Here is an 18,719-nt window from a genome sequence, read left to right as displayed (position 1 = left end):
TGACAAGACCCGGCTGGTGTTAACTGTCATTTGATTCCACAGCAACATGGGGGCACATGCTATGCTCAGACAGACTACCACCCACGCATACCCATCCAGACACACTGTTTACATAAATTGGTCAAATAGTTGCAGAATGACATCACAAGTTATGTTACTCCTTTTTTAACAGTAAATTTTTTAGACTGTATTTCATTTTCCAAAGCAACAAACCTTTTACTGCATATGCCTTTGCTGCTTACAGTGTTAATAAACCCACAACCGTAAAATGAGTCTGTATATGCAGGAAAGCATGCGTGTTATATTCACTGTTGAACCTACCTACCTTTAAGAAACCATGGAAACCTTGGCTTACATGGTAGAACGCCTGAATTATGCCTAGCCATTATGGGGGTTTTTTTTTTTCCACTTTCCTGTGACCGTAACTCTAGCCTATTTTTTACGATGTGCTGTTGAAAGTACTTGGACATACGTGTGCCTTGACTTATTGCCTTGAGTTTTAGGACTTATCCGTTTCCCTTTTGTTGTATTGTGTTTTAATACCCTATTGTATTGTGTCTTATGTAACAAGATACAATAGGCATCATAGATACCCATGGCAACTGCGTCCGCATTTACTTGTATTTTGAATTGTTTAACCTTCAATAAAAGTATTGTACAAAATAAATAAATAAATGGGCTATTTTCAATATGTGTCTGGGGCCCACCATAATCCCAGCTAATATATGGCTCCATTTACATCACGCACTGAATGTCGCACCTGGGGTTATCTTGGAAGTGTAAGGCTGGCCATACATTATACAATGTTCTGTACAATTTTCTTGAAATTTACCTTCAACTATGTAGTACAAAAGCCTGCCTAATTGGATAGAAGTGAAAGTGTTGTTTAGCTTTGACCTTATATTATGTGGTTTGTGGTAAATCTAACAGAAAATTGTACAAGAAGATTTAGCAAGTGTGGCCAGCCTTAGAAAACATCTAATTGACCATGGCTCGGTCTAACCCGTATCCATTGTCACTCATTTGTAAATTCCTTATCGAGCAATCATTGGTATGTATCACTGTTAATAACAACAACAACAACAACAACATTCTTATCAGGTATGTTCCTGGGGTGACATAGTAATCTATTATATTTATAACAATTGGAAAGCCCATGATGAATTTATTTTACAATATTACATTAAAACAACAGGCTATATAAGCCATATTATGGTATGTGTAAAGGGAGCGCAGATGAATGAATCAATTAAAAAAAGCTGCAACTAAAATCCGATTACCCAGTGAGGATAACTAAGTGTACAAATGATTAAAATGTGTAGTGCGCTAATTCTGTGAAACTTATAAACATATATATGTAAACAATAGTGACACCAATATCATAAATAAATAGGATGAGATCTAAAACATAAAAGTCCATAAAGTTAATAAAAGGTCCATATATGCAACAGTTCACATAAGTCCTTGAATGAAGAGATCCCAATACCAAACAAGCCATATGTTTAAACATTATCTAGGACGGTTATCCTTTCTGGATCCCACACTTGCCCGGGAGATGGCATTGCTACCTCTGGACTGAGCTGACCCCAGCCCATATGGTATATCTCCCACCGGTTGGATTTGGGCCCATATTTGTGAGGAAGGATGAGGATAGATACTTAGAGTCTATGCATGGGATGGTGGAAGTGTTGTTTGATTGTTTATATCAGTGTATTTATAATATACGTGTTATCCCTGTCTATGATCTACATTCTTTTATAGATTAATTCCTCCTGAATAGTACTCCTGATGAATCGGACTCCCTGTGAAACATGTTGAGTAAATTCGAGGCGGACAAGTGGTCCCTCTGTGTGGGGAACTGCACGAATATCCAATGCTAGAGAAATCCTTTGTCTAAACTGTTTTAGTATAGTTCATTTCTAAGGGCCTAGGTGCCTTTAGTGGACTAATACACTATTATATGTGTTGTTTATATCCCCCTTCTTATGGGCGGTTGTGTGTTTTTTAGTAATTGTAGAAATTAATAAATGCATTTCTTTTTAAAAGAAAAAACTGGATTTTTGACTTACCGTAAAATCCTTTTCTCTTAGGTTCATTGATGGACGCAGTCCTCTGATGCATATCAGTAGGGTAAAACCGCCCCCTACAGGAGTAGGACACTGGCAGAAAGAATTTCTGGCTACGCCTATGGGCAGTCCCTGGGGGTATACCCTCTCTCTTCCTGCATTGGATGTCAGTTTTGTATCAAAGCAGTGTCAGAGAAAAGCACACCAACCCACTCAAAAAATTAGAGGGGCGGGTACTACGTCCGTCAATGAACCTAAGAGAAAAGGATTTTACGGTAAGTCAAAAATCCAGTTTTCTCTAGCGTTCATTGATGGACGCAGTCCTCTGATGCATATCAGTAGGGACATCCCAAAGCAGTACCCAAATGAGGGATGGGAACAGCAGAACAAAGAAAAAACAGTCCCCAAGGCCGACATGGCCAACCAGGCAACACAGGACTCATCGGAACAACCAGATGAGGTCTACATGAAAACAAACAGAACACCCTCAAGGAAGGCCAAGGGGCCCCCTAAACCGCGGCCTGCAAAACCTTGCGGCCAAAGGAGGCATTAGCAGATGCATTCACATCCACCTTATAAAAATTGGTAAAGGTGTGAACAGACGACCAAGCCGCCTTGCACACCTGAAGCACAGACGCCTGATGGCGAAAGGCCCAGGAAGCACTAAGCGCCTGAGTAGAGTGCGCCTTGATAGGGAAAGGTGGAACCTGACCCTTAATGGAATAAGCCTGCACCACTGTCTGTCTGATCCATCTGGAAATAGTCGCAGCAGAAGGCAGGCAGCCCCTTCTTTAGGCCATCTGTGAGCACAAAGAGCGAGTCAGACTTGCGAAAAGACTCGGCAGACGCCAAATACACCCTGATCGCCCGAACAACATCCAGGGTATGCAGAGCAAATTCCTTAGGATGTTTAGGCTTAGAGCACAAGGAAGGTAACACGATGTCCTCATTCCGGTGAAAACTGGAAACCACCTTTGGCAGGAAAGACCTATCCAGCCGAAGTACCACCTTGTCCTTGTGAACCACCAGATAGGGAGAACGACAGGACAACGCCGCCAGTTCCGACACCCTGCGCACAGAAGTGATAGCCACCAAGAAGGCCACCTTCTGAGACAAAGTAAGCAGGGGGACCTCCCGAATATTCTCAAAGGGAGGCCTCTGGAGAACCGACAGCACCAAATTAAGATCCCATGGCGGTAGCGGAGGTCGCACCGGAAGGTACCAAGTGTCTCACCCCCTGGATGAAACTATGCACCAGGGAATGGGCGACCAATGTCCTCTGGAAGAAAATACAAAGAGAGAAAACAGGCAGTACAGACTGTAACATTTAATGAGCAAGGTACATTAAAAACTTATCAAAGTAAGTAAATGTAGGTGAATGGGTCCTCTGGCATGTCCCGCCAAACATGGATGCCGAAGGACCCAGAGGTGCCCGTTTTCTCTTTGTATTTTGCATGTCTGGAGATTGCTTCCGCTCCCCACTAGGCTGGCCCTGAGTCCATGGACTGCTTCTTTTCCCACATCAAAGACTATTAGGGCAGCCTACATGGCTACCCCACGGACTACCATTTAGTGTTAATGCTATCTGCTTGCGCCACCGTGTATATACTTTTTATCTCTGGAAGAAAATAGCCAAGGCCGAGACCTGACCCTTGATAGTACTCAAGGCCAACTTTTGATCAACTCCCCGTTGAAGGAAAGCCAAGATCCGAGCCACCGAATAGGAGCGAGGGTGGGTCCCAAAGAACTCTCACCACGCAATGACGACTTCCACGTACGATGATAAGTCTTCCTGGAAGTCGCCTTCCTCGCTTTTAGCAGAGTAGGAATCACTGAAGCAGATAAACCCCTGTCCTTCAGCACCTGGCTTTCAACAGCCAAGCCATCAAAGCCAGCGACTGTAAAGCAGGATGGAAGATTGGCCCCTGAGACAGCAGATTCTCCCTGAGAGGAAGTCTCCACAGGGCGTCTGCGACAAGCCTGACCAAGTCGGCGTACCTAGCGTGGCGAGGCCAGTCCGGAGCCACAAGAATGACCGGAATCCCTTCCGCCTCTATTCTGCGAAGAAGTATTGGCAGCAACTTGAGAGGAGGAAAGGCATATATCAGCTGCTACTGGCCCCAGGGGGCCACCAGCGCATTTGCGGCATCTGCCAGAGGGTCCCGGGAGCGGGCCACAAACAGCCGTACCTTCCTGTTGATTCGAGACGCCAGCAGATCCACGTCCGGAGTGCCCCAGCGAAGGCACAACTGGTGAAACACCTCCGGATGCAGGGACCACTCCCCTGCATCCAAGGCCTGGCAGCTGAGGTAGTCCGCCTGCCAATTTTCCACTCCCGGAATGTGTACCGTGGAGAGCTGGAACATGGCGCTCCACCTAACGTAGAATGTCTTGCCACTTCCAGGGCCGCAAGGACACACTTGGTGCCCCCTTGGTGATTGACATAAGCCACGGCCGTGGCATTGTCCAATTAATTGCGCACGGGACAACCCTCCAGACGGTCGGTCCAGTGAGTCAGGCAAAGCCGGATCGCTCTCAGCTCCAGGACATTGATCAGCAATCGAGATTCCTCCAGGGACCAGACTCCCTGAGCCGAATCCTGATTGAGGACTCCCCCCCACCGGACAGACTCGCATCCGTGGTGACAACTGTCCAGTATATAGGGAGAAACTATTTTCCAGACTGAAGCATCGGGAACCGAACCCACCAGACCAGGGACTCTCTGGTCCTGTGGCTTACCCGAATCCGAGAATCCAGAGAATTTGGGTGTTTGCTCCACTTGAGAAGAATTTCCTTTTGAAGAACCCTCGTGTGGAACTGAGCGAATGGGACTGCCTTCGAAGGACTGCCTCCGTCAGCAACGCGGGGGACTTCGCACGCAGAATCAGATCGTCCAGGTAGCCCAGGACCGATATTCCCCACTGTCACAACAGTGCCAGAACCGGGGCTAAGACCTTCGTGAAGACCCGAGGAGCGGAGGCGAGACCAAAAGGTAATACCACAAACAGATAGTGATCTTCTCCCACGGCAAAACGGAGAAACCGTTGGTGAGCAGCACAGATTGGAATGTGAAGGTAGGCATCCTTGATGTCTATTGAGGCCAGGAAGTCCCCCTGATCTAGGGAGGCCACCACCGTGCGAATAGTTTCCATCATGAACCTTTGAGCGGGCGCGAACACATTCAGAGCCTTTAGGTCCAAGATTGGCCGCACCTTGCCCCCCTTCTTGGGAACCGTGAACAGGTTGGAATAAAACCAATGAAAGCGTTCCGTGTACGGAACAGACACTATCACTCCTTGCTGTAGCAAGTCCTGAACTGCCCCATAGAGCGCTCGCAAACGATCCGGGGATAGTCGAACATTGGAAGGGAAAAACCCGACCAGAAGAACGGATCGAAACTCGATCTTGTATCCGGACCGCACAACCTCCCGGACCCATTTGTCTGGGACCTGGGCCAGCCACACGTCCGAGAACCGGCAAAGGCGTCCCCCCACCCCACAGGTGAGGACGCACCTTCAGGCCGACGGGGCCTTGTCTGCAGGTCTGGTGGAACCGTACTTCTCTTTCAGACCAGGGACGCTTGGAAGTACCCGAGGGAGCCTTGAAGGGCTTAACCTTATGGGCTGCCCCGAGGGACGAGAATACTTTCTGTGAGCCGAAAAGGACGGACCCTGCCTACGGCGAGAGTCCCTACCCCTGGAAGCCTGCGGGAGAAAGGTACTCTTACCCCCCCGTAACACCTTTAATAATGTCGTCCAGAGTAATCTCAAACAGACGGTCCCCGTGAAAGGGGAATTCCGTCAAGGCCTTCTTAGAAGCCTGATCCGCAGATCAACACTTCAGCCGGAGCATACGCCTCATGACCACTGCCAAAAACGACAGACGACCCAAAAGGGAAGCAATGTCCAGCGCAGCATCGTAAGCATACTGCAGCGCCTGCACCATCTGGTCCAACAGTTCCCCAAATTCAGGAGGGACAGGCTGGCCCTCCACGTCCATGGCGTAGCAGCTTCGCCCATTCAGTCACTGTTTGGATGACAAGGGCCAAAGCAAAGGCAGGCCGTAGCGCAGTCCCCGCAATAGTGTACCTGTTGCGGGCCACAGCCTCCGCCTTCCTATCCTCTGGGTCCTTAAAGGCTAGGGAATCTTCCACCAGAATCACAGTAGCCTTGTTAAGTCTGGAGACCAGGGGATCGCCCTTAGGTGGCACCGAACACTTCTTCATCAGAGACTCCTCAAAAGGGTAGCGCCTGGTAAACCACCTAGACACTCCGGGAGAACGTGTCCGCCGCTCCCATTCTTTGGCGAGCAGGCCAGCAAAATAAGTGGGGAAAGGAAAAGACTTTTCCACCCTTGGAGGCTTATGGGTGCCGAAGGCAACCCGGGCCACAGGAGCGACGACAGCCGCATCCTCCAATTTTAGGGTTTTGCGCACTGAAACAATCAGTGCGTCCACCGCGCCTTATCCTGTACAGCAGAAGAGGCAGAAATCCTCACTATCAGAGGTGGCACTGCGCGGGGGACCCAACCCGCCGGGGTACCCGCGTCTGTGGTTGCTGGGTCAGACTCAAGAGTCCAAGACATCAGAGGAGGCAGGGATAGGAGCGGGTCGTTTCTGTGCACCCCACCCTCTAAAGGCCACCTCCACCCGGGACACAAAAGCTTTCAGAACCGCTGAAATCGCATCAGTGGAAAGTTGCAACCTGGAGGGCCCTGCGACCTCCGTGAGGGGATCAAGTAGGGACACATGGCCTGAGGGGTCCATGTTGCACTAATAGGACCTGCCAGCAAATTTGAGAAAAATTACAGAAATTTTTTTTTTAGTGTATGAAAAGAGAAAGTCCCCACAGCGCCCCCCGGAGGTTAGGCCCCCAGCAACTCACTGTCCTTGGAATGCAGAAAACTTCCAGGAGGTCTGCACATGTCAGCGGCGACTCATGAAAGGAAACCCGAGCCAGAAGCTTCCTGGGGCTGAGAGAGGGGCTCCTCCCCCCAAAAAAACGCCTCCAGGCACACCCACGGGCCTTACCAGCCAACCCCCCCCGCCCCAAGATGCCCGCTGCCACAAATGCAGACAAGGCAACAACAAAATCGTGACCAGCGTTGCAACAGGGCCCCCCCCCCCAGGGAGACCCCGCACCAGCCCTCCTGCACCATCCAGATCGAGGCCCCCAAACCCCCCCCCCGCTCCTTCGACCGAGCGCCGCGAACAGCGCACCCCCGGCCCCCCATGCGGCCTGCACACTAGGCACCAGCCTCAGGTAGGCCCGAACAGTCCCCCACGAAGGGGGTAGGTGGGGGGGAGAAGGAGGGGGGGGTCAACAGGACAGGGGGAACCCTGGAGTGTGAGGGTCCGACCATACCAGAGAGGGGGCTCGCGTCCACCCCAAAAACCGCCGGGGGGGAGCGTTTACTCACCATTCCCGGAACCCAGGCGGCGCCATCTCATGACAGGACCCCACCCCACTGGAGTAGGGGGGCTGTCGGCCAAATAGGAACGCTGTGACATCAGCCTAGACCCTGCCGTGTGCGTCCTGGCGAGGTGTTTAACTCGCGGGGCCAGTGCCCGTCCAGCGGGACTATGTCGCGGCCGACCCAGCGTGGAGCTAAGGCCTGCACGCGCTCGATAGCCAGACTGGGGTGACCACTGGATATGGGGGTCCAGTCTGTCGCCCAGCCCGGCATAATTGCTTGAAGATCTCACAGGAAAAACGTTACGGAGAAAAAAAGACTAGCTAAACAAAATCTACATAAAAAAATGACTTCTATGCCAGGACCAAAGATCCCAGCAAGGAACTAGGTCCTTACTCCTGACTAGGCAGATTAAAACTGACATCCTATGCAGGAAGAGAGGGTATACTCCCAGGGACTGCCCATAGGCGTAGCCAGAAATTCTTTCTGCCTAGTGTCCTACTCCTGTAGGGGGCGGTATTACCCTACTGATATGCATCAGAGGACTGCGTCTGTCAATGAACGATAGAGAAAAAAAAAAAAACACTATGGAGTTTTAAGTCTTTGCGTTACCATGTACGTCCTCGGTGCCTCAACCCAATTTCCCAAATAATATATGAACTATAGGACGCAGGTACAATTCCATCTATTTAATATCCATGTAGCACACTTCAATAGTTAAAAGGGCTATTTTACTGTTCCTAAGACTTTAGGACTTTGGTCAGTGAGAGAAGAAAATGGTCCATCAGAGTAAACAATGTCTCAAGCCTGGTGGTCAGTACCTGTGGACAGTAGGAGGAATAAGTGCCCCATCCCTGGCATGAACTGGAAGAAAATTGCCCCATAGTTGGCTATAGTGGGAGGTATAGTGCCCCGGCGTTGACGTCAGTGGGAGGAATAGTGCCCAATTGTTTATGTCGGTGGGGGCAATTATGCTCCATTGTCTGAGCCAGTAGAAGGAATAATGCCCCATCACTGGTGTCAGTGGAAGGATAAAATGCACCATCATTGGTGTCAGTAGGTGGAACAGTCTCCCACTGTAGGTGTCAGTGGGAGAAATCAAGCCTTGCATCAATGGGAGGAATAGTACCTCATATCAGCAGGAGGAACAGTCCCCAAGGGCAGCCTACAGGCAAGCAAGGGGCTGCATCTGGGCCACAGTTTTTAGACCACTGCTCTAGATCTCTTTGTTCACAATAAATAACTATTTATTGCCAAAATAATGTAAAATTGGGGGTTAGTTGCACTTCTCAAAAGATAAATATGTAGGCTCTAGTTTCACAGCACTGAAAATTTTTAGCTGCCTACTGACCTATAACCAGTAAATTTATACAGAACTGCAATACTTTTATAATGCATGTATGCTGCCTGCTTTTTTGGCATCTGTGACCCAAAAAGGACCCAAGCCAGACACCATCAGTTAAGCAGAATTCTCCCAATACGTATCTTCAGATTTATTTATAACCGTTTTTCTTAACACATATGCTGACAGCTTCCTACTAACTATAAGTTGAGACATTGTTTAGGCTAGGTTAAACCGTGTGTGCCTGCATTTTCATGAATTCTTAATACTTTTTTCATGAATTCTTAGGGATTTTCCAAGGGCCCACTTTGAAATCTATGTGACCAAAAATGTGCATGGTCATGCACAAAAAAAATAAAAATAAAAAACAAACCCTTCTTTTGCCTTTTATTTTCAAATTCATGAAGGAGGATTCCAAAAAGGTTGGACACCTTTTTCCAGGTGCACTGATAAATGAGGGCTAGGATCCTTTGACCAAGAAATGTTACCAAACCATGTATTACGGTAATTAAAACCTACAAAAACAAACATGGCCTGTTTACCTAAATAGATATTGAACATTTTCTGATTGTAAAGTGCTACAGAATATGATAGCCTTGCACAAATAAAGTATATTTCGAAAAAAACTAGAAAAAAAGCTTAGATATACTAATACAGTCACTTAGGGAATATGGACAGAACTGATACAAGTGAAAGGAATTAAAAGCAGCCTACAGTTTTAGAAACCATAAATAATCTTGAGTAAGAAACATTGATACTTACCAACTGGTCAAACTCTGAATCCACCCCAACTCTATATAAAAAAGGATCAAACCAAAAACAAAGGTTATGTAAATGCATTAAAGACTGTGTATGTTAAATGTCATAAAGCCAAAATCAACAATACAAGAAGAATTCATCCCTGGAATATTATACCTATACTCCGGATGTCTTTCAGAGCAACCAGAGGAGGTCTGATGTTACAAAACGCGTTGAGCGGGACCAGGCACTGTACACGGATATACACAAGAAAGGGGTCTGCAAACACTATTTGTTATGCAGGAGTTTTTGAAGTAGTGCAGCACTTGAGAGACATTTACTGAAAAATGTTTATCATGAGTGCTGGGTTGGGAACTTGCTTTGTAAGATTGGTCTTCAGGCCTCATGAACATGGGGCATCTGCAAAATCCCCACTGAACAGCAGAACTGGCAGGAAAAAGCTGCTTAAAAAATGCTCTAAAATCCACGAATGGCACATGCATTTATGCTAGTACAATAAGTCGCGCTGAGTGTTAAAAAAAAACAACAAATAAATGTCCAACAAAATGAATGTCCCAAAATATGAACGTGAATAAGTGAATAATGTCGAAAAATAATGTTGAGAATCTTGAACAGCCTCCAAAGTCTCTTAGGAAATGTGCTTACAGGAAGGGCAATTAAAAACTGCGAGATTCATATGCTGAGGTAAATTCACATGCCAAGGAGATCACATGGAGTTCGTGCGTTGGATGCTCGATGTATATTGCCATATATCACATAAAAGAGAAAAAACACTCCATAGCGTGATACCGTAGAGGAAAATAAATTATAGTGATCAAATTATATTCCACCACATAAAGTGTGAGTATCCTTCACCAATTGTGAGGCTGCTTACCAAATGATAAACATAAGCGTGTGTTTCTATCCCAGTGATAGGAAAGGAGGAGAAACCACCAAACGTAGAGCCTCTTACCAGATTAAAGTAAAAATCAGCAGAATTCAGTCCAAATACACCAAATGCCAGCGAGACACCCAAAGACACCTTAAGCCTCTTACCAGACCACAGATGTAATGCACAATGTAGTCACTTGATGCACTCCCCCAACATGTAGATTGGTAGCCTCAGGGACCCAATGACACCGATGGATAAGCCACTGTAAGTTCTCAGTAACCAGGGTAAGCCAGCAGACCAGCCCAAACAAAGAGAAAGGCGCCAATAGTGTAAAATCTTCTAACACATTTATTAATAAAAAGAAATACACTTACAAGCAAGTGGTAAAATAATCGCAAAGGGATGTGAAGCCGCCGGCCGGACGGCAAGGCGCATCCGCTCCCTCAATACGCTTCCGGGGATGACGTCAGCACGCCGTGGTTTCTCCTCCTTTCCTATCACTGGGATAGAAACACACGCTTATGTTTATCTTTTGGTAAGCAGCCTCACAATTGGTGAAGGATACTCACACTTTATGTGGTGGAATATAATTTGATCACTATAATTTATTTTCCTGTACGGTATCATGCTATGGAGTGTTTTTTCTCTTTTATGTGATATATGGCAATATACATCGAGCATCCAACGCACGAACTCCATGTGATCTCCTTGGCATGTGAATTTACCTCAGCATATGAATCTCGCAGTTTTTAATTGCCCTTCCGGTAAGCACATTTCCTAAGAGACTTTGGAGGCTGTTCAAGATTCTCAACATTATTTTTCGACATTATTCACGTTCATATTTTGGGACATTCATTTTGTTGGACATTTATTTGTTGTTTTTTAACACTCAGCGCGACTTATTGTATTAGTATTATTTAAGGGTGTGGTCACACTTGAAGTCGCTGCTTTTTAATTTAAATTTTCTGCCACCTTTAGCGCGGTTATCACCTTCTTTCTATACATGCATTTATGCACCTTCGCATGTTTGAGTGTAAATGCATTCTACTGGCCATAATATTATTCTATTCTGGCTATTGGAATGCATTAATGAGCAAACACACCTAGCATTTATGCGCTTTAGGGCATTCACTTTACTTTTTCTGCAGAAGTACAGGGACAGAGGTAAGTAGTGGGGTGTTTTTCTTTTTCAGTTTTCTTTTTAGGATTATTTTAGACTTTACAACCACGTAAACTTTCTGTTTTAATAAACCTACATTGTTTACTACTACTTTGTTTACATTTCATGTCTGAGGTTTACAGCCACTTTAATGGATCCACGAATAATATCATCATCATTACACAGCTTTTTAAAAAGGAAAGATCAAACATACAGAGCCTTGAAAAAGTATTTACACCCCTTGAAATTTTCCACATTTTGTCATGTTACAACCAAAAAGGTAAATGTATTTTATTGGGCTTTTATGTGCTAGACCAGCACAAAATGGCACATAATTGTAAAGTGGAAGGAAAATGATAAATACATTTTTTACAAATAAATATCTGAAAGGTTTGGCATGCATTTGTATTCAACCCCCCCCCCCCCCTTTACTCTGCTACTCCTAACTAAAATCCAATGGAACCAATTGCCTTCACAAGTCACCTAATTAGTAAATAGAGTTCGTGCCTGTGTGTAATTTAATTTCAGTATACATACAGCTGTTCTGTGAAGCCCTCAGAGGTTTGTTAGAGAATCTTAGTGAATAAACAGCATCATGAAGGCCAAAGAAAAAAAACAGACAGGTCAAGGATAAAGTTGTGGAGAAATTTAAAGCAGGGTTAGGTTATAAAAAAATATCCCAAACTTTGAACATCCCACGGAGCACTGTTCAATCAATCATCTGAAAATGGAAAGAGTATGGCACAAATGCAAACCTACCAAGACATGGCCGTACACCTAAACTGACAGGCAGGACAAGGAGAGCATTATTCAGAGAAGTAGCCAAGAGGCCCATGGTAACTCTGGAGGAGCTGCAGAGATCCATAGCTCAGGTGGGAGAATCTGTCCACAGGACAACTATTAATCGGGCAATCCACAAAACTGGCCTTTATGGAAGAGTGGCAAGAAGAAAGCCATTGTAGAAAAAAAGCCAAAAGTGCCGTTTGCAGTTTGGGAGAAGCCATGTGGGGGAAACAGCAAACATGTGGAAGAAGGTGCTCTGGTCAGATGAGCCCAAAATTTAACTTTTTGTCCTAAAAGCAAAACGCTATGTGTAGTGAAAACTAACACTGCACATCACACTGAACACACCATCCCCACAGTGAAACATGGTGGTGGCATCATCCTGTTGTGGGGATGCTTTTCTTCAGCAGGGACAGGGAAGCTGGTCAGAGTTGATGGAAAGATGGATGGAGACAAATACAGGGCAATCTTAGAAGAAAACCTGTTTGAGTCTGCAAAAGACTTGAGCCTGGGGTGGAGGTTCACCTTTCAGCAGGACAACGACCCAAGCACCCTCTCCTAGGCTACTCCCGATTGGCTTAGCTCTGTTACACAGGGCCTTGGAAGAAATCCATAACCCCGTTTAAGCTTTGACAAGTCAGTTTGGAGCCTACTCAAGGCTTTCTTTCCCCGATTACAGAGGCTGAATGAAGCGGCATGGATGTGAGGTAAGGAAGTAAGGCAGGTAGATGCTGCTGGGGAAGTGGAAGCTATATGAACCTTTCCTTTTGCCCGGATTGGGGAAAACTGGATTTTTGACTTACCGTAAAATCCTTTTCTCTTAGGTTCATTAACGGACGCAGTCCTCTGATGCATATCAGTAGGGTAATACCGCCCCCTACAGGAGTAGGACACTAGGCAGAAAGAATTTCTGGCTATGCCTATAGGCAGTGCCTGGGGGTATACCCTCTCTCTTCCTGCATAGGATGTCAGTTTTGTATCAAAGCAGTGTCAGAGAAAAGCACACCAACCCACTTAAAATACTAGAGGGGCGGGTACTGCGTCCGTCAATGAACCTAAGAGAAAAGGATTTTACGGTAAGTCAAAAATCCAGTTTTCTCTATCGTTCATTGACGGACGCAGTCCTCTGATGCATATCAGTAGGGACGTCCCAAAGCAGTACCCAAATGAGGGATGGGAAAAGCAGAACAAAGAAAAAACAGTCCCCAAGGCCAACATGGCCAACCAGGCAACACAGGACTCCTCAGAACAACCAGATGAGGTCCAACTGAAAACAAACAGAAGAACACCCTCAAGGAAGGCCAAGGGGCCCCCTAAACCGCAGCCTGCAAAACCTTGCGGCCAAATGAGGCATCCGCAGATGCCATCACATTCACCTTATAAAATTTGGTAAAGGTGTGAACAGACGACCAGGTCGCCGACTTGCACACCTGAAGCACAGATGCCTGATGACGAAAAGCCCAGGAAGCACTAAGCACCCGAGTAGTGTGCCTTGGCAGGGAAGGGTGGAACCTGACCCCTAATGGAATAGGCCTGCACCACTGTCTGTCTGATCCATCTGGAAATTAGTTGCAGCAGACGCAGGCAGCCCTTTCTTCGGGCCATCCGTGAGCATAAAGAGCGAGTCAGACTTGCGAAAAGACTTGGTAGATGCCAAATTCACCCTGATCGCCCGAACAACATCCAGGGTATGCAGAGCAAATTCCTTAGGATATTTAGGCTTAAAGCACAAGGAAGGTAACACAATGTCCTCATTCAGGTGAAAACTGGAAACCACCGTCGGCAGGAAAGACGGATCCAGACGAAGTACCACCTTGTCCTTGTGAACCACCAGATAGGGAGAACGACAGGACAGCGCCACCAGTTCCGACACCCTGCGCGCAGAAGTGATAGCCACCAAGAAGGTCACCTTCTGAGACAAGGTAAGCAGGGGGACCTCCCGAATATTCTCAAAGGGAGGACTCTGGAGAACAGACAGCACCAAATCAAGATCCCATGGCGGTAGCGGAGGTTGCACTGGAAGATACCAAGTGTCGCACGCCCAGGATGAAACTATGCACCAGAGAATGGGCGGCCAATGGCCTCTGGAAGAAAATATCCAAGGCCGAGACCTGACCCTTGATAGTACTCAAGGCCAACTTTTGATCAACTCCCCGTTGAAGGAAAGCCAAGATCCGAGCCACCTAATAGGAGCGAGGGTGGGTCCCAAGGGACTCGCACCACGCAATGTACGACTTCCAGGTACGATGATAAATCTTCCTGGAAGTCGCCTTCCTCGCTTTTAGCAGAGTGGGAATCACTGAAGCAGATAAACCCCTGTCCTTCAGCACCTGGCTTTCAACAGCCAAGCCGTCAAAGCCAATGACTAAAGCAGGATGGAAGATTGGCGCCTGAGACAGCAGATCCTCCCGAGAGGAAGTCTCCACAGGGCGTCTGCGACAAGCCTGACCAGGTCGGCATACCAGGCACGACGAGGACAGTCCGGAGCCACAAGAATGACCGGAATCCCTTCCGCCTCTATCCTGCGAAGAAGTCTTGGCAGCAACTTGTGAGAAGGAAAAGGCATACATCAGCCGGTACTGGCCCCAGGGGGCCACCAGCGCATCTGCGGCATCTGCCAGAGGGTCCCGGGAGCAGGCCACAAACCTCTGTACCTTCCTGTTGATTCAAGACGCCAACAGATCCACGTCCGGAGTGCCCCAGTGAAGGCACAATTGTTGAAACACCTCCCGATGCAGGGACCACTCCCCTGCATCTAAGGCCTGGCGGCTGAGGTAATCTGCCTGCCAATTTTCCACTCCCAGAATGTGGACCGCGGAGAGAGCTGGAACATGGCGCTCCGTCCAACTTAGAATGTCTGCCACTTCCAGGACTGCAAGGATACTCTTGGTGCCCCTTTGGTGATTGGCGTAAGTCACGGCCGTGGGATTGTGCGAATGAATGCGCACAGGATAACCCTCCAGGCGGTTGGTCCAGTGTGTCAGGCAAAGCCGGATCGCTCTCAGCTTCAGGACATCAATCAAGCTTCCTCCAGGGACCAGACTCCCTGAGCCAAGTCCTGATTGAGGACCCCCCCACCCGGACAGACTCGCATCCGTGGTGACAACTGTCCAGTATATAAGGAGAAAGGATTTTCCAGACTGAAGCCAGAATTTGGGTGTTTGTTCCACTTGAGAAGAATTTCCTTTTGAAGAACCCTCGTGAGGAACTGAGTGAATGTTACTGCCTCGAAGGAGGAAACCATCCCAGTACTCTCATAAAGATCCGAAGGGACGGCCAGTCGTTGGACCTAAACAAACGAACCACTGACTGGATCTTCTGGAGTTTTTCCAGAGGAAGAAACACCATGGCAGAGGACGAGTCCAAGGTCAGGCCCAGATAGACCTGTCTGATGGAAGGGGACAGAGACGACTTTTGAAGGTTCATGATCCAACCAAACTCATCCAGAGTACTCATGGTGACCCCCAAGTTTTTCATCAGCAATGCGTGGGACTCCGCACAGAGAATCAGATCCAGGTAGCCCATTACCAATATCCCCCACTGTCATAACAGTGCCAGGACCGGGGCCAGTGAAGACCCGAGGAGCGGAGGCGAGACCAAAGGGTAACGCCACAAACAGATAGTGATCTTCTCCCACGGCAAAACGGAGAAACCGTTGGTGAGCAGCACAGATTGGAATGTGAAGGTAGGCATCCTTGATGTCTATTGAGGCCAGGATGTCCCCCTGATGTAGGGAGGCCACCACCGTGCGAATAGTTTCCATCTTGAACTTTTGAGCGTGCACAAACACATTCAGTGCCTTTAGGTCCAAGATCGGCCGCACCTTACCCTCCTTCTTGGGAACCGCGAACAGGTTGGACTAAAACCCGTGAAAGCGTTCCATGTGCGGAACAGACACTATCACTCCCCTGCACTGCCCCATAGAGCGCTCGCAAGCAAACCCATTGGAAGGGAAAAACCTGACCGGAGGAACGGATCAAAACTCAATCTTGTATCTGGACCGCACAACTTCCTGAACCCATTTCTCTGGGATCCGGGCCAGCCACACGTCCGAGAACTGGCAAAGGCATCCCCCCACCCCAGTCACGGGTGAGGACGCACCTTCAGGCCGACGGGGCCTTGTCCGCAGGTCTGGCGGAACCGAACTTCTGTTTCCCAGACCAGGGACGCTTGGAAGCACCCGAGAGAGCCTTGAAGGGCTTAGCCTCATCGGCTGCCCCAGAGGGACGAAAATACTTTCTGTGAGCCGAAAAGGACGGACCCCGCCTACGGCGAGAGTCCCTACCCCTGGAAGCCTGCGGGAGAAAGTTACTCTTACCCCCGTAACACCTTTAATAATGTCGTCCAGGGTAGCCCCAAACAGACGGTCCCCCTGAAAGGGGAGTTCCGTCAAGGTCTTCTTAGAAACCTAATCCGCAGACCAACACTTCAGCCAGAGCATACGCCTCATGACCACCGCCGAAAACAACAGATGACCCAAAAGGGAAGCAATGTCAAACGCAGCATTGCAAGCATACTGCAGCGCCTGCACCATCTGGTCCAACAGTTTCCCAAATTCAGGAGGGACAGGCTGGCCCTCCACGTCACGGCGTAGCAGCTTCGCCCATTCAGTCACCGTTTGGGTGACAAGGGCCGAAGCAAAGGCAGGCCGTATCGCAGTCCCCGCCATAGCGTACAGGTTGCGGGCCACAGCCTCCACCTTCCTGGATCCTTAAAGGACGGAGAATCTTCCACCGGAATCACTATAGCCTTGTTAAGTGGCACCGACCAGTTCTTCACCAGAGACTACTCAAAAGGGTAGTGCCGGGTAAACCGCCTAGACACCCCGGGAGAACGTGCCTGCCGCTCCCATTCTTTCGCGAGCAGGCCAGCAAAATAAGTGGGGAAGGGAAAATACTTTTCTACACTTGGAGGCTTATGGGTGCACCCACCACGCCCCAGGAGCGACTACAGCCCTATCCTTCAATTTTAGGGTTTCGCGCACTGAAACAACCAGTGCGTCCACCCGCGCCTTATCCTGCGCAGCAGAAGAGGCAGAAAGCTCATCCTCACTATCAGAGTCTGCTGTGGCTGGGTCAGACTCAGAGTCCAAGACATCAGAGGAGGCAGGGGTAGGAGGGGGTCATTTTTTTGGGGGCTTTTTTTTTTTATATGAAAATTGTAAGTTCAGTTTTTTTTTTTAAATTTGTTTATTGATTTTTCAGAAAATATAAATCACACCATTAAAAAATTTCAACCATTTATAATTTTCCCCCATTAACCTTCCCCCTCCCCCCCTTTCTCTAATTGTCCTCCTCCTTCTCTCCTCTCCATTTGATATATTCCCTTGTTTTCTTAAACTCATTCCAATCCTCCCAGATGTTAACCCATTCCTCTGTCTCTTCTTCTCCCCCATTTCTTAAGTATTCCATAGTTCTTATTCTCTTCTACCTTTTTAACCCAGTCCCCTACTGTCGGGCCTCATCTTTCTGCCAGTATAGTGGTATCAATCCTTTTGCGGCGTTCATCAATTGGGGGTTAAGGTTACTTTATATTGTTTTACTGAACTCTTTATACCATGGAATAGACAATACCAGGGCTCTTCCGGGACCTCTACTTTTGTAATTTTTTTAATTTGAGCCAAGACCTCCTTCCAGTATTTTTTTATTTTCGGGCATTCCCACCATATGTGTGCCATTGTACCCACTTCCATACAACCCCTCCAACAATATATTGATTTCTCATTCTGGTAATTATGAACTTTATCTGGGGTGTTATACCATCTGGCAATACATTTATAATTCATTTCTGCGGTATTCATATCTACTGCCGAGCTGTGTACCAACCTCAGACTTTTTTCTAAGTGAAAATCCTTATTTTGTGCTCCTAATTCCCTTTCCCATTTTTCTATAAAAGGCGGTACTGCCGGTGTCGTCAGTCACCAAAATTTTATAAATATTTGAGATGCTATTCTTGCCCCTCTCGGAAACACATATTTGCTCGAAAGGCAGCAACTCATCTTCTGCTCTTAAGGGTTTTGGTAAAGAGGCCACACAATGTTTCAACTGACAGTATCGCCATTCATCTATTTTCCAATGTTTTTGTTTTAATTCACCCATTGTGTATATTTTCCCCTTGTCCATGATGTCTTTCAATCGTGCGTCCTCTTCTCTTATCCAATACCCCCCTACCTTTCCTTGTCCTGGTGGAAAAAAACGTGTCTCTTAAAGGGATCAGTGGTGAATTATATTTCCATTTTTTTTTTTTGTGATATAAATCCCAAATTCAAAGTGCCTGGCGTGTTATCATATGTGTATTTGTATTTAATTTTCTATATTGTGGTGGTAT

At 47.3% G+C, this 18,719-nt stretch overlaps 1 protein-coding gene across 1 annotated transcript in view; it reads right to left on the bottom strand.

Annotated features, from left to right (window-relative positions):
- The window catches only part of SLC9A6 (solute carrier family 9 member A6), a 170,887-nt gene that overhangs the window by 11,743 nt on the left and 140,425 nt on the right, over nt 1-18,719 (bottom strand). Inside the window, exon 13 of the mRNA XM_082263490.1 lies at nt 9,583-9,613. Coding sequence (XP_082119616.1) covers nt 9,583-9,613 — 31 coding nt within the window. The remainder of the gene's footprint in view (nt 1-9,582; nt 9,614-18,719) is intronic.

This window comes from Pelophylax lessonae, assembly GCF_965119305.1.
Source record: "Pelophylax lessonae genome assembly, chromosome: 7".
Classification (NCBI taxonomy): Eukaryota; Metazoa; Chordata; class Amphibia; order Anura; family Ranidae; genus Pelophylax; species Pelophylax lessonae.
The sequence above is the reverse complement of the archived record's forward strand: the minus strand, read 5'-3'. Positions and strand labels throughout refer to the sequence as shown.